The 14,378-nt window shown below is 42.1% G+C and overlaps 2 protein-coding genes across 2 annotated transcripts in view; both read right to left on the bottom strand.

The window, feature by feature from the left end:
* The window catches only part of cnc (NFE2 like bZIP transcription factor cap-n-collar), a 42,793-nt gene that overhangs the window by 12,852 nt on the left and 15,563 nt on the right, over positions 1–14,378 (bottom strand). The window contains exons 6-7 of the mRNA XM_070207203.1: positions 2,160–2,239; positions 1,607–2,086 (exon numbers count right to left, since the gene is read on the bottom strand). Of these exons, the coding sequence (XP_070063304.1) occupies positions 1,607–2,086; positions 2,160–2,239 (560 nt within the window). The remainder of the gene's footprint in view (positions 1–1,606; positions 2,087–2,159; positions 2,240–14,378) is intronic.
* fzo (fuzzy onions) lies at positions 6,807–9,117 on the bottom strand. The gene has a single exon (XM_015172391.3). The coding sequence runs from the start codon at positions 9,019–9,021 to the stop codon at positions 6,919–6,921; it is 2,103 nt and encodes a 700-aa protein (XP_015027877.1). The 5' UTR covers positions 9,022–9,117; the 3' UTR covers positions 6,807–6,918.

Genomic DNA, 14,378 nt, shown 5'->3' with positions numbered 1-14,378 from the left:
TTTAACTTTTCTACATTTCTTATCGAAAACTGAATGAAAGGAAGCGAGCGAGATGATATTTTACAGGCCTTAGTTGCAATCAAAATAACAGTATATATGTTTATAATTCAGAGACTAGCACCAAAAGAATCGAGAAAGTAGAGATATTCTTGGCATGCGAAAGATTTAATACCCTTTCTAGAATATATATATACTCTAACAGGTCGAAGATGTCTGCTTCTTTGCGTTACAAACTGCATGACTAGATTGTAATACCCTCTGTTAGGGTATAAGACTTTTAGGCTAAGACTATTTCTAAAGGATGAAAGTGGGCGTGCCTTCAATTTTTGTGACTCGAACTATAGCTTTATATACATGTATAAATAATACAAAAATTTGTCACTTTTACTGACGAGTATTTGATCGGAAGCTCAAAGTTTCTAGTCTTAAAATAAATTGTTTACAAAGGGCTAGACGGCCAAACTTTGGCAAATTGTAGCTAGTAAAAAGTAAAATATTGAAATTTATTTCAATTGCAGTTTTGAAATTTAGTTCGAAAAATTGTTAATTACAAGACCTGAGAGACTTTAGAGTTCCATGAGAACTTTATAATTGGAAGAGTCCATGCATGAGAATTCAATTTACAATAATGCTCGACTGCAAAAGCACATGCAATATATATATATATATATCTTTGGTACAGTTGCTGCCTTAATTTGGAGTGTGAGTCACATTTTGCATAGTTGTATTGCAGCAACGAATCAAAATCATATCAATAGGTGGCAGCATGTGGGCCAGGGGGCAAAGGGGCAGGGGCCGGTGTGGACTTTCAGCACCAGCAGAGCATACAAGCTGCGCAAACAAACGAAACAAGGCCCAGACAGAGCTTCACACACAGAATCAGACACATCGTGAGGGCAGCGTAGCCAAAAAGAATCTTTACAAGACTTGAGCGCAGCTGAAGAGGAGCACAGCCGCAGCAGCAGCCACAACAACAGCAACAATTTTGTGATGAGGCAACAAGAAATGCACATATGTACACAGATACATATGTACATATGTATGCGGTGGTCGCCTCAATCGTTTTGATGAGGCAGTTACAACAAAAGCCAACAACAAGCCACAGATTGACGAACTTGTGGCTGAAACGAGAAACGGAACGGATGAAGGCAGCGGATGGAGCGTGGAGTGTGGCAAGGGGTTTTGGATATATACAACCAGATTTGAAGCTTTGTACAAACAGCTAAAAAAGAATCAAAAAGAAATAAAGAAGAAAAAGAATAACAACAATGATGCGAGCCAAGATCAAGTGCTCGAGAACGGAGCACGTGAAGAAAAAAGTCCAAAGCAGCAGCAGGCAGCGGGGCAAAAAAAAAAAAAAATGAATCAAGAAGATGAAAAACACTCCAAAACGACGTGCAAATGATCCTTGAATGGCTTTAAATGTACACGTACATATACATTATATACACATATATATTTATATATATATACTTATATATATATATATATGTGTGTGTGTATATACAAAGAGATGGGGCTGGGCACAACGGATGCGAGCACTTAAAAAACGCGCATCCGCACCGGGTTCTCGCAGGATAAGAGTTGCATTTATTTGGGGGCTTACCTGATGATGGCCATGATGATGATAGCCCGCCGAGCTAGGCGGCTGACGCTGGAAGGCGCTGGCCGGTCCACTGCCCATGGTGTTGGCATAGTTGGCGCTGGCCTGAACGGCGCGCTGATGCGCTGCCGCGGCGGCCGCATGATGGGCATGATGGGCATGATGATGGGCCGGATGATGGTGCGTATGGGCATGGGGATGGCCGTGATGGTAGGGCGGTGCGGTTGATTGTAGCATTTCGTCTAATTCCTTTTTGGCCTCGTCATCTAAATCGAACAGGGGCGAGCCCACAGAGTCCTGCAGATCCTCAAAATCGCTGGCCGAGTAACTGGCCTCGTTATCCTTATCGATCGACTCCTGCTCAGCAAAGGCCAAATCCTCACCAGTTTCGGAGACAATACGCGTCGCTGGTTTGCTAGTCAATGCGGCAGCAGCAGCTGCAGCAGCGGCCTGCGATGTGGATGCAACCGAATCGTTGCTTAGCTAAAACATTTCGAGAGAAAGTTCGCAGTTTAGACAGAGCCTCGACCAAAGACGTTGCGGGCACAGAACTTACCACGTCGTCTACAAGTGGAAAGGGAGACAGTTGCAGCACGTCGTTGAGCAGCTCATCCAGTGGCAAGCGTATGTATTCACCTGTGGGTGGCAAGAATAGGCATTTAAGTCAAGTCATCTTCGGGCACAAATCAATTGAATAATATGATAGGAAAAAAAAAAAACCGGGCATTAGAGACAAAACCACTTTACTTTCCTTTCTACAATTTTGTAAAACATTTGTAAATATACGAAAATATTTTGATGCCAGCCAAAACTCTCCAGAGTGTCATCAATTTAGCAAAAACTATATGCATAATATCCCAAGAGAAGCAACAAAACTGAACTCAAAGCAAAATAAACAGTAGCACCTCCCAGTGGAATATGATTGCAAATCAAAAAGATCAACAAGATAAATAAACCAGAGTGCAACAATCATTAATCATAAATATCTAAAGATCACAGAGATGCCTGTAAACTGACGGAAGCAGCTGAGAAAATGGCCGAAAACTGTACGGAAAAGTCAATTCCAAGTAAATGCTTAATTTATGATTCGTTTTGACAGCTCCGAGCTCCGAGTTCGAAATGCAGAAATATAAATATGAGGCAAACAAGCGAAAGGTGCTCGAGTCGGGCATGCCCGACTAGCTGATGCCCAGTACCCAGTGCTTGATTAACTTCGGTTTTGTAACATCTGTAACATATGCTGGATATATATATACTCGAAAGCCTACAACTTAGGCGTCTCTAGCTCATATAATACCCGAGATTTGCTATCCAGAGAACCTACAACTAATTTCGATATGCCAAACACATGATATCGATAAAGATTCCAATCGTTTTCTGGAAAACAGGGCGGCAATCGCTGATTCGAATAGTGCTCAAGCTCTGCTAGTTCCCAGGATCTACCAAGAATTGGAGCTGCTGTCTACCTGCATATTACACAGCTCAATCAAATAACTATTCCAAAGCTTCTGTATCGCTTACAATGGCTGAGAACGGAATGGGCCACAACATATTGACCAAAGTTAAATATTTGCATTGGGCTATTGTAGGGCATAACAAAATGGGAAATGGGAGTCTACAGCATATCAGTAATTACTACTTAACATCGCCTTCAGTTCCACGAAAGGTTGTGTCCAAAAGTGGTAGCTCGACAAACTAAATAATAAATATGAATATGTGGCTCAAACGGTCGCAAGAAACTGGTGGGCGCAACACAAAACCAGGCACTCGACCAGACCATATCTAGATAAAAAAAAAATGGGAAAAATAAGGAACAAAAAACTTGGTCGGGTCCGCTCAAGTGCTGCGACGACGCTCACGACCTTTGCGGCTGGCACTTGAGTAGGGTCAGAAAATTAGAATAAATAAACGGGCCGTATGGCTGGAACAATTCTTTCTCAATGTTATTCTTACGATTGGTTACAAAATACATTCCATTGCGACCATTTTCTGGCCAACACACACACACACACACACACACACACACACACACAGAGGGAACATGACTGTTTGGCCATGTTTTTTCTAGGCCTTAGCCTGTTATTTTAGGCCTGGCATTTAATTCGTTCTTTTTTTTTTTTTGGTAACAGTTTGGTTGTAATTTAGCTATGCAGGTGTGCGTGTGTGTGTGTGTGTTAACTGTTTACTTATCATTTTTGGGCTTGTTGTTTGTCTCTTCTGTTCTTAGCCAAGTTGCCTGCATGTTTTGCTTGGCTTGGCCGCATTGTTGTTAAATGTCTATAAAAATATTATTCGATTTGCCTTGCGTTTTGTTTGCTGTGCGCGTGTGTGTGTATGTGTGTGTGTTTGTGTGTGTGCCGTCTGTCACCAGCAATTAAGCGACAACGGCCTAAAAGGTGTTGGACTTTGTTCACATATACGGCTTTATAATATTTCCGTAGCTCGTAAAAGGCGCTGATGGAACAGCTTTTGTTTGAGCTCTTCGCCTCGTTGGGCGTTCTCCAAGTTTTATTTTTGATTACCTTTCAGGAGGTTTCATTCAACCAATGCTTAATGGGCCGGAATTGTCAACAGCTACTAGTGTTTGTGTGTGGCCGGGGGCGTGCCAGTAAAACCAATATGCATGCCTAATCGGATGCTATAGCAACTAAATTGGGTAAACATCCTGGGGGCGTGTGCCGTCGGCGGGGGAGAACACGTTTGATAAAAGCCTTTTAGCCAAATCAAGCGCTTGAAGAAATAAGTTGAATATGTCTCAAAATTAAAAGAAACCTTCTAAGAGCATATATTAAGTGAAAGGAGTTTAAGTTCTGGAGAAAAAATGGAAAGAGCTAAATGTGGTGATATCATGATATGTAGATATAGACAGACAGCTTAGGTTGTTTTTTGGGCATTTTTGAATAATACGCAAGATTCTCTTACTGTTTAAATAAGTTAAGGTAATCAACTTGGAACAGGGAATATGTAGGCATGCCTTTGCTTAAATTTTGGGATCAATGAATTTACTAGTCTAAGGATAAAGAATAACTTCTTTATACAACTTTATTAACTTATACAAGGTTGGCATGAATAGAAAAATTTTTCGTAGGAATTTAAGGAAAAGCAATCCTGTGTAAAAACCCAAGCAATAAATTTTTTGTTTTCTGAGCTCAGAATATCCAATTATTTTAATAAAACATAAGTTAAGACTTTAAGAGCGCCCATTCAGGCATAGATCTCTCTGGAACTATATTCGCAGATCGACTCAAGTTGTTGCAATCTGTCATAATTAACAACAACTACTTCGGTCTCATTGATGGAAATGTTGCAATGTCAGCTGACAAAAATGAATATCAAAATAATGCGGTCAAATCAATAGATTGTTGCAACTCCGTCAAATCAAATCCCCCCTCCCCAAAAAAAAAAAAAAACGAAGGCGATTCGTACAAACCTTTTCTTTATGCAATTGCAATTGCAATTTATGCGAGCGTGGCTGTGAAATATATTTTTGTAATCCAAACAAAGGCAACAAAAGTCGAAAAGTTTTTGCTAGCCTTTTGTTGCGCAGATTGAACACGAAATTGTTGTAATAAATGCCGATTGTTGTTGTTGTTGTTGTTGTTGTGGTTTGTTGTTGTTTTTACAACTCTTTGACAATTATGTAATGTCGGACTATGTGTGTGTTGCAGAATCAACAATCACAACGGCAACAACAACATATAACACAATAACAGTTTCCGCTGCAGACTTTTGCACAATCCGATTGTTCGATATTGAATATGAATTTTTGTTGATTATTTGTTGTTGTTGTATTTGTTGCTTATTTGGTTTTTTGTTGGCCTGTTGGCCTTTTAGAATCGCACAATGGTCACAGTTGAGGCAGTTGGGTTGCCTATTGTTAGCACCAAGTTGCACCCTGTTTAAACGTTTGATAACTCCTATTATTTATGCCATATAGCGAGACTTTCACTTTTTTCGCACTCGATGCGGTTATGTGGTTGCATTTATTGTTGTGTTTATATATTATATATATTTTATAATTTTTTTTTGTGTTTAGTCTTCACACAGTTTGTTGCACAGCAGTTTAAGCCAGCTCAGCGAGTCACCTGACTTGAAAATTGCTTCGTTTTTTTTTTTTTTTTTTTTTGTTTAAATATATATGTGTATATAATTCATTTTAAGCACGCCCACGTTAAAAAACACAGCACAAAACGTGGCTTCGTTTTCTTCTTCTTTGAACGAATTCTTTAGCAGCAAACAAACGCGCGCGCGTCAAGCGTTGAGCGTTTCTCGAGCGTTTATAAAAATTCAAATACGATTCTAAATGCCTTGACGGCGGCTTGGCACCATGGCGGCCGCAGCGACGTCGGCAGCGAAGCCAGCACAAAAGAGAAATGGCGTTGCCAGCTCAAACAGGCGCAACAGCAGCAAGCGCAAGCGAGACAACTATATGCACTTCCTCTCCGTGCAAGTGTGTGTGCGTTTATGCTGCTGCAGCTTCTGCTGCCGCGACGCGGCCTTTGTTCATGCGCACAAGCAGCAGCCGCTTTGTGAGTGTGAGTGTGTGTGTGTGTGTGTGCGTGTGTATGTGTGCTGCAGAGGCGGAGCTTAGCTGCTTCGTGTATATGCATGTATTTGCATTTGTCTGCGTTACTTTTGCTTTTGGCTGTGTTGTTGTTGTTGTTGTTGCTGCTTTTTTAACATGGACGCTACGCGCTTCTTGCGGAAAAACAATGAGAAAAAAGCTAAATAAAAAAAAAACTGGTTTCTACTATTCTATTTGACGGGTTTTCAGTTGTTGAACCTTTTTTTCTGCCGTAGTTAAAAACACGATCTAATCAAGTAATTAAAGTTACGAGTGGGCTTAAAGAAATTTCAAAGCGGCAGGATAAAAAGCGTCAATGGCAACTTTTAATTAAAAATAAGCTAAGGCAAAGTCAAAAATTCAAGAACAATTAAAAACTGTAGAAATTTAGACGAATGCAAAATGTCTTAAAGTGAAGAGGAAAATGAAATAAAACCCAGACAGACAATAAATGCAACTGAAACGCATTAGCATGGAAATTCAAATTTTAAATAACGTAATCAAATAAATACGAAAGTATTCATAACGTTCGAACTACCACATGACATTTAAATACAATATTCAACCAAGTAAAATTTAATTAAAAACAAAGCAAATCTTAGCCACAATTTCTGCATAGCATAAAGAAAAGCCCTTCAATTCATCGCAAATTCAAGATTTAAGTAAATAGTTAAACATTAAGAAACCGCATATAACAAAATATATAAATGATAACTGAACGACAACGGTATTGATATATATACCATGCTTTCTATATATCATGTACTGGCAAATAGCGCAGCTGAAAAGCCTTTAGGCGCTGCCTCAACTCTCCGCCCCTTGCCTGCAATGTACGCAGTTTCTCCTGATGCGTCTCAAGCAGCGCCAATTGATCGGCAAGTCCCGTTAGCTGCTCATTAAGTTCGCCGCGTTTGTGCTCCATTTCGAGTTGGAGCTGTTGCAACGAGCGCGTCAGTTGTTGCCTCACCTGTTGGCCAAAGCCAGCCGCCGTTTGTGGCACACCTTCGCGCAGGCGACGCTGCAAATGGCGCGTGTATTGGGCCTTGAAGCTGCGCTCCTGCGCCCGCGGCGTCCAGGTGACCAGCTCGTAGGCGTAAAAGGAGCCTGCGATTGCGCCCAGAGCCAGCAGCAGACGCCAGCCCAAAACGCGCGCCAACACGCCGCTCAGCAGCAACATGGCGCCCGTGGAGTTGTCAGAGTCCAGCAGACGCCAAGTGTCACTTGCTGGCTTCAGCTTCAGGTGCTCCTCGTGCATTCCATTCAATTGCTTGGGCGGCGCCAGCAGCGGCAGCGGCATCTTGTCCTGAATGCGCTTCATAATGGCTGCCATGCCCCACGAGAAGCGAAACTCGAGATCTGCTTGAAAGTTTGACATTAGCTGCTGGCAGTCGAGGGCGCAATAAAGCTGCACGGGCAGCTCGCTTGTTGGACTCAATTGCAGCACTTGCTGCTGCAGCAGTTGGCCAAGCTGCGCCTCCACTTGCTGCATCAGCTGCTGCTCGAGATGAACGCCCAGCAGACGCTGATAATGCCGCAATTCGCGCTGCAGCTGCGGCTGAAAATTCTGGCGAAACTGCTGCACGGCGAGGGGCAGACGCAAGATTTGCTCTTGCAACAGCTGTGCAGCAAGTTTGATGGTCTGCTCGCTTAGCTGGTCCACTTGCAGGCACAGCTCCTGCTGCCGCTGCATGATTTGCGTTTCCAGGCACTCGTAGCTTGTCGCTAGCGCAGCTTTAGCTGCCGTTTTCTCTGCACCCAGCTGGACCAGACCTGCGGCCAGTTGCTGCAGCAGTTCGTGCAGTTGGAGCAGCATCTCGGCTGCGCCGGCGCAATGCTGCTCGAATTTGGTGCGCAGTGCGCTCTGTGTAATGCACGCGGCAAATTCGCGCTCAAAACTGAGGAACTCCTCGTAACGCTGTTGCGCTCCGGGCGCACCAAAGCGTCGCTCTTCCTCCTTTTGGGGCTGTTGCTGCTGCTGCTGCTGCTGTCTTAGGCGCAGCGTTTCCAGCGCCGAGACATGAAAGATGCGTCTGCGTGCCAGCTCCACGTTGGCATATATGCCCAGCTCCTCGACCAGCAGCTGGAGACAGCGTTGCGTATGTTGCGCCCGCACCAGCTGCTCCAAGTGCGGCTCCAGCGTGGCCGCCGCATCCCAGCGATTGTTGAGTATAAACAGATTGGGCCTGGACAGCTGCTGCGCGACAATGCCAAAGAATTGGCGCTCCACACGCGACATTGTCGACTCGGCATTGAGCACCAGCACAAACACATCCGCATTCAGGCAATGCCGATCGATGCACTCGTCCAGCTGTGCAGTTACATCCACGCCGGGCGTATCGAGCAGCACCACATCGTGCGCCAGCAATCCACAGCTGCTGCTGGGCCAGCGAACGCGGAGCAGGCTGTGGGCGCTGAGCGCTCGACCCGAGTGCGCGCTGGCCAGATCGCGCAGGCAATCAATGCTCAGCTTCTGGCCATCGCTATCCTCGATCATGACATGGGCGGACTCCTGCCTGCCGCTGGCCTCCACCTGACAAAAGCAGCTGGTCGTGTGTCCCATGGCGCTGGGCAGGATGCGTTCATGCAGCATGGCATTGATGACGGCGCTCTTGCCATTCGAGGTGCGTCCGAAGAAGGCGACCTTCATGCGTTTGCGCTGCAACATGGGGCAAATCGCTTTGATTCTCTGTATGCAAGCCAGCAGCTGATCCCGTATACGTTTGTTGAGCAGATCCTTCAGGCCGGGCATGTCCTGCAGCTCAGCTGCCACCAGCTGCAAGTGGCTGGCCATATCCTCGTATATATTCAGCAACTCCAGCTTGGCCTGGCCAAATTCGCTGAGCATTGTGGACATTTTTGGTGCTTATTCAGTTTTCCTTTCTTTTTTTTTTTTTTACAAAATATAAATTATTTGATCTTCAGTCTCTGGCATATATTAGCATTTATATATATTTGAATAACAAGTTTTCAGCTGAAAATTCTATTTTGATTTTGTTTCAAAATGAGTTTTCGAACAAAGCGCTCGATTACATCATTTGGCATATATTCAATACTCAGTTATTGCTTGAGAAGTATTCAAAAATCAATTTTTGTTTTCGATTGAGTTTGAGATTAATTTCATTTACTAACTAAAATATATTGAGAGCTAAAGTATTTAAAAGGAACTTTGTAGAGAATTCTTTTGAGTTTCTTTGAGGTAAGATTAAATTATCGAAAATACGATTTGCCATTGGGAACTGAAGCTTAGTTACCTAAGATTTATAATAAACTAAAAGCTAAAGAAGTTCAGTAAAATCTTTAAATTTAATTTTTTTCTTATTCTTTAAATATTTATTGCCAATTATAATATTTAATATTAAGTAAATTAAAAGGCCGTTCTGTTTAACGACAATTTCGGTATAACTAGAAATATAATTAAACTGAATATTTGAAAACCGTCCGATCACACCCGGCCAATTAGTAAGCCTTCCAATTGACCTAAAAATTTCAACAAAAACTCAGTCAAAAGTATTTTCCCAATAAACAAAAATAGCGCACACAAATTTATTTACACAAAAATTAACACAATTACCGCAATCAAATGGAGGCTGGTTTTTTATTTTGATTTTTAACACTATCAAAAAAGAGCAGGCAATATGCATTAGTGGGCCACTGAACTAATAGACAAGAGCGAGCCATGGCAATAATAATATGGCCCAAACGACTATTTGGATTTGGTAAACTTCGTAAATAGACAGAGCGAGAGCGAGAGGTAGAGATAGAGAGAGAGAGTGAGCGGGAGAGAGAGAGGGAAGTGATGTTGAAAAATTAGCAGCATCATCAGCAAGCGTTCAAGAGACTCGCATATGTTCAAACTTAGGACTGGATAGATATATATATATATATATATATCTGTATATATGTACATATTGAACGAGCCAAGCTTGAATATGATTGTGTTTGGATCGCTGGAGCGTTTCTCGAGTGCGCCATTACAACTTAATTAGTTTAAATTGTTGGAACGTCCGATGGCTCAAATAGCTTCAGCCGCCATTGTGACTACTAAAGCAAAGAAAGAGAGAGCGAGACACACACGCAGAGAGAGAGAGAGAGAGAGCGGGAGAGAGAAATGATAAACAAATTGTTTGAGGCAATTTCCGGTGAAAGAGACGCTGCACATCTAAGCAAATGCACTTGAATATTTAAGTGGCTTGCCAACACTGTTACCGTTTAGACATTTCACTTTCGCACACTGGCTGGCAGGCCACTGGCCAATTGCATGACATGAACTTGCATTTCGCCGCACCATAACCTCAAATTGAGCGCCAGTGCGCAACAATTATGACAAGACAGATCTGATCTAGTGTCAACAATGAAATTGCTGAAAATATCAAACACAATATGTGTAAATAAAGCACATGAGTTGCGACAATAATATATTTCAGAGAAGCTGCGACATGAATGAACGACAACTAATTAACATACATGAAATATGTGTGCATGTATGTGCATTTGTTTGTGTAATCCTTAGAGCCAGTTGTGGGTCAATTGGCTAATTGAATTACTTCAGAAATTATGCAATTCTCAACTAGTTTTGGCAATAGCCTGCCGCATCTTGTTAGGCTGCAGCCGTTGAGAGGCTTTGGAGCATAAAACACTTGAAAGCGATACGATTATGCAGCAAAATATGTGCGTCTGACCGGGCCTCTGCTGCAACCCCCTCCACCCCTCCACCGCACTACTTGTCTGTCTGGGTCTGTCTGTTTGTTGTTGTTTTTGTTACCATGTAAAAAAATTCTCTTCTTTTTTTTTTTTTTTTTTGTAAATTTGTAACGTAATGCTGACCAAGTAGAATTTTTTTTTTATTTCGAACAATTTCTATGCTGCCCGAATTGAAGCAGACAGACGGACAGACAGACAGCAGGGAGCAGAGTTTTGAATGTTGCACTAGAACAGACAGAACAGGAAGGGGGCACAGCAGACATATCCTCAATAGGTGCCGCTCGGGGCACCAGCTGTTTTATAATAATTTTCATCATTTCTGTTTTGCTGTTGTTGCATGTAGGCGAGGTCGTTACAATAAGTGGAACTTGTCTGCACTGCCCTTGAGTTTGTCTAGAACTACCAGAGAGAACGGCGAATGCGGGCAATTGAAATGAAAATTTTGAAACGGGAAATGCATTGGGATTGTACGTATTTCAAATAGTATTAGATCAATTAAAACAGTCTGCCCATAGTGTATAAAGCTTTACTATACTTCGAAATAAAAGTGATACGATTTTAGAGAATCTGCTAAATGAGAAAATTATTTAATTCAATGATTAATAACAAACCCAAATATCTTATCTTCATTATTTTTCTTTTGAATGCATCACATCTCCTTTTGCAACACCATACTCAAATGCAAATTTTCAAGTGTTGAAAAATGTCATTGGCTTGGGGTACAATCGAAAAAATACATAATAATACATTTCTCAACACTTTAATAAATAATATTAAACATATTTTGGTGCAACTGTACATGTGTTGGAAAATGGATAAACGTAGGAATAAAATGAGAGATAAATTAAGAGAAATAAACTTTTATTTATTGACTAGAAATATCATATCTTGTTTGGTATTCTATTCCTATAAAATCTTCTTTTTTAGCAAAAGTTTCTAAATTCTCCTTTAACGTACATCTCCTTTGCAACATCGTAGAGCAATGTTTTCTTGTCGCAACTGTACAAGTGTTGGAAAATGTCTTAGCACACAAAATAACCAATCAAAATAGAACATTTTCTGGTTCTAGGCATGTGTGAATGGCCGTTAGCTGTATCAGATTTCAGCTGTGGTCAATAAACCCGCGTAGCTTGGCAGCCCAAACTGATTGCATAATGGAATTTAAGCTACCATATTTATAGCCATAGGTGTATATGCGAAAGATCTATAACATAATTGAGAATAAGAGCATTTTTTCTTTTTCTGTTGTTTTGTGCCGCGCGCACAGTGTCAAGTCATGCTCCAAAAGTTGTCAACTGTGCGCAGTTGTATTATTCTAAGAAGTAAGAAAAAATAAAATAACACAAACTGGTTGAATTCCAACTGAATCAATGTAATCAGATTTGTGAACAAACGATGGATCGTTAAATCTCTGGGAGCGCAACCAGAAGATAAATACTGAAAATTGTACCAGAAAATATTAAAACGAAAACGAAAAAAACTTAAGGAAAACAAACAGCATTGATTACAACCATCGAAAGGCGAGACAAAATCTCGGCACATGAGATCCGAGCAACTTAATTATGACAATGGATCCATCGTGACATATGCCAATGACAAGGCGTTATGTGCCCAGGACAATGGCTAGCAACAGCTTCATTAGCAACAGGATTCTAGCAAAATGGTGAAAAGGCGACAAAAGTTGAAATTAATGAAAAGTCGCTGACTTTAAAAACATAACACCTAAAAGATACCTGTGCCATCTTTTGACTCGGCAACTACAAAGAAGCTGAGAACCAGCCGAAAATTAACTATATAGTAGTACAAGGAACAGTATCTATTGGTACGCTACCAATTCATGTGAATGCATTCAATAGATAGTTATGGCTGTAATTGAAGTGAAACAAAATTAAAGATACAAAAATGACTTTCATTTTAGTCGCTGGGCCAAAGCCAGAGCCAAACGCATGGAACAATAGCTAATGCCGCATATCGCAGCAGCGGGCGCGGTGGCCCGGGCAAAGGTTCGGCTGTACAGATTCAGATACACGTACACGGTATTCCATGGGTAACACTCTGGGGAATTTGGATACGCATACGCATACTAACAAAAGCGTGTGAATGCGTGCTTCGAATCCGATATTAATCTGGCCATAGACCAATAGCATTGGCCGAAGCCAAACGTTTTCGGGGCGCGCATCAATGGATTTTTAATAAATGGCCAAAGAAAATAATAAATTGCAATTTGAGTCGAAAGTGTGCGACTAGCAGATACCCAGTATTATCTTGTCTCTGCTCTGCTTAGCCCACACTTTGTACATTTTATTTCCGAACAATTTCCAGCTCATTAAGTTGAGATTCCAATGCACTGCGGATGGCTCAAACGTTGCCTTCATATATAATCTTTGGTATAAATGGATCATCGTACACCAGCTAATATGCCCTGTTTTTCAGCATACTCAATGCGTACAGGGTATACAAAATTAATAACAAAAAGCAGCGTAAATGCCTATGAATAGCTAACGATATACGAAATACAAATACGGGACACGTTTGCTGACTTCCAGCTTATCTTGATGCTGTTGGTGGTGGTGGTGCTGCTGCTCCTGGATATTGGTGGTGGCTTTGCGATATCCTATAAAATGGCTGCCGGGTTATCCGCAGGGGAGTATTTGGGCGGGCAGAAGAGGTAGAGGGGGGGTTTAGTTTCGAGACACGATAAGCCTGTTCCATGGCAGCAAACGATACGAATATGTGGCCAGTTAGTTGGGTGGTTTTGGCCCACGGCCCTGGGTCTTAGGTACAGCTTATAGGCCAAAGTTGAAATACATCTTATACAAACACACAGGCACACACACACACACACACACGCACACATATATATATATATATACAGCTGTGTATATGTATATTATATATGAGTGTAATTTTTGGCGAATCATGTTTCGTTCATTTTTCAAAAGAAAAATGTTGCATGCGACGGCGGCAGCTACTTTTACTGCCACTGGCTGTGCCACTCCCGGAGCCACAGCCATTTCCAGAGCTCCCTTCTGCTTGCCGCTTCAGTTACAATTTCAATACCAATCCGGGCCCAACTTGGGCTGTGTTAATAATAAAAGTTCGTGTGCGTGTCAAAGTTTGTTTGAAAGGCAGCCGCTTGGATATGAAATTGGGCGCGGTTCCAGGCAGATTAGCTGAGCAGCCAGCGAGGCCAGAGGCCGCCCCAATGCCAGCGGCTTTATCGATATCAGACAAATGTAGCATATGAAGGTGGAGAAATGTCGAGTTTCAGTCTGGATGCGGGCAAACGATGCCAACGCCAAAGCGATGGGGTGGGGTGGGGTGGTTGTTGGTTGAAGAAAAAGCTCATTTTTCTTTTAATTTTCGTGCCTGTCAACTCAAAATGCCTACATTCATTTATAAAAACGTCCCGAAAATACACGCTTCACAATGGCGTCGCCCAGCAGTGGTGCCACCCCCTCCAGTAGCACTTCCCACACCTCACCCCCTTTGACAGAACAGGCAGGATAA

The sequence above is a fragment of the Drosophila virilis genome, chromosome 2, assembly GCF_030788295.1.
Source record: "Drosophila virilis strain 15010-1051.87 chromosome 2, Dvir_AGI_RSII-ME, whole genome shotgun sequence".
In the NCBI taxonomy this organism is placed as follows: domain Eukaryota; kingdom Metazoa; phylum Arthropoda; class Insecta; order Diptera; family Drosophilidae; genus Drosophila; species Drosophila virilis.
This window is presented reverse-complemented; position numbering and strand designations above follow the sequence as displayed.

Bases quoted from the DNA above. Each gene is read 5' to 3' on its own strand.
- fzo (XM_015172391.3), bottom strand. From the start codon at position 9,021: ATGTCCACAATGCTCAGCGAATTTGGCCAGGCCAAGCTGGAGTTGCTG.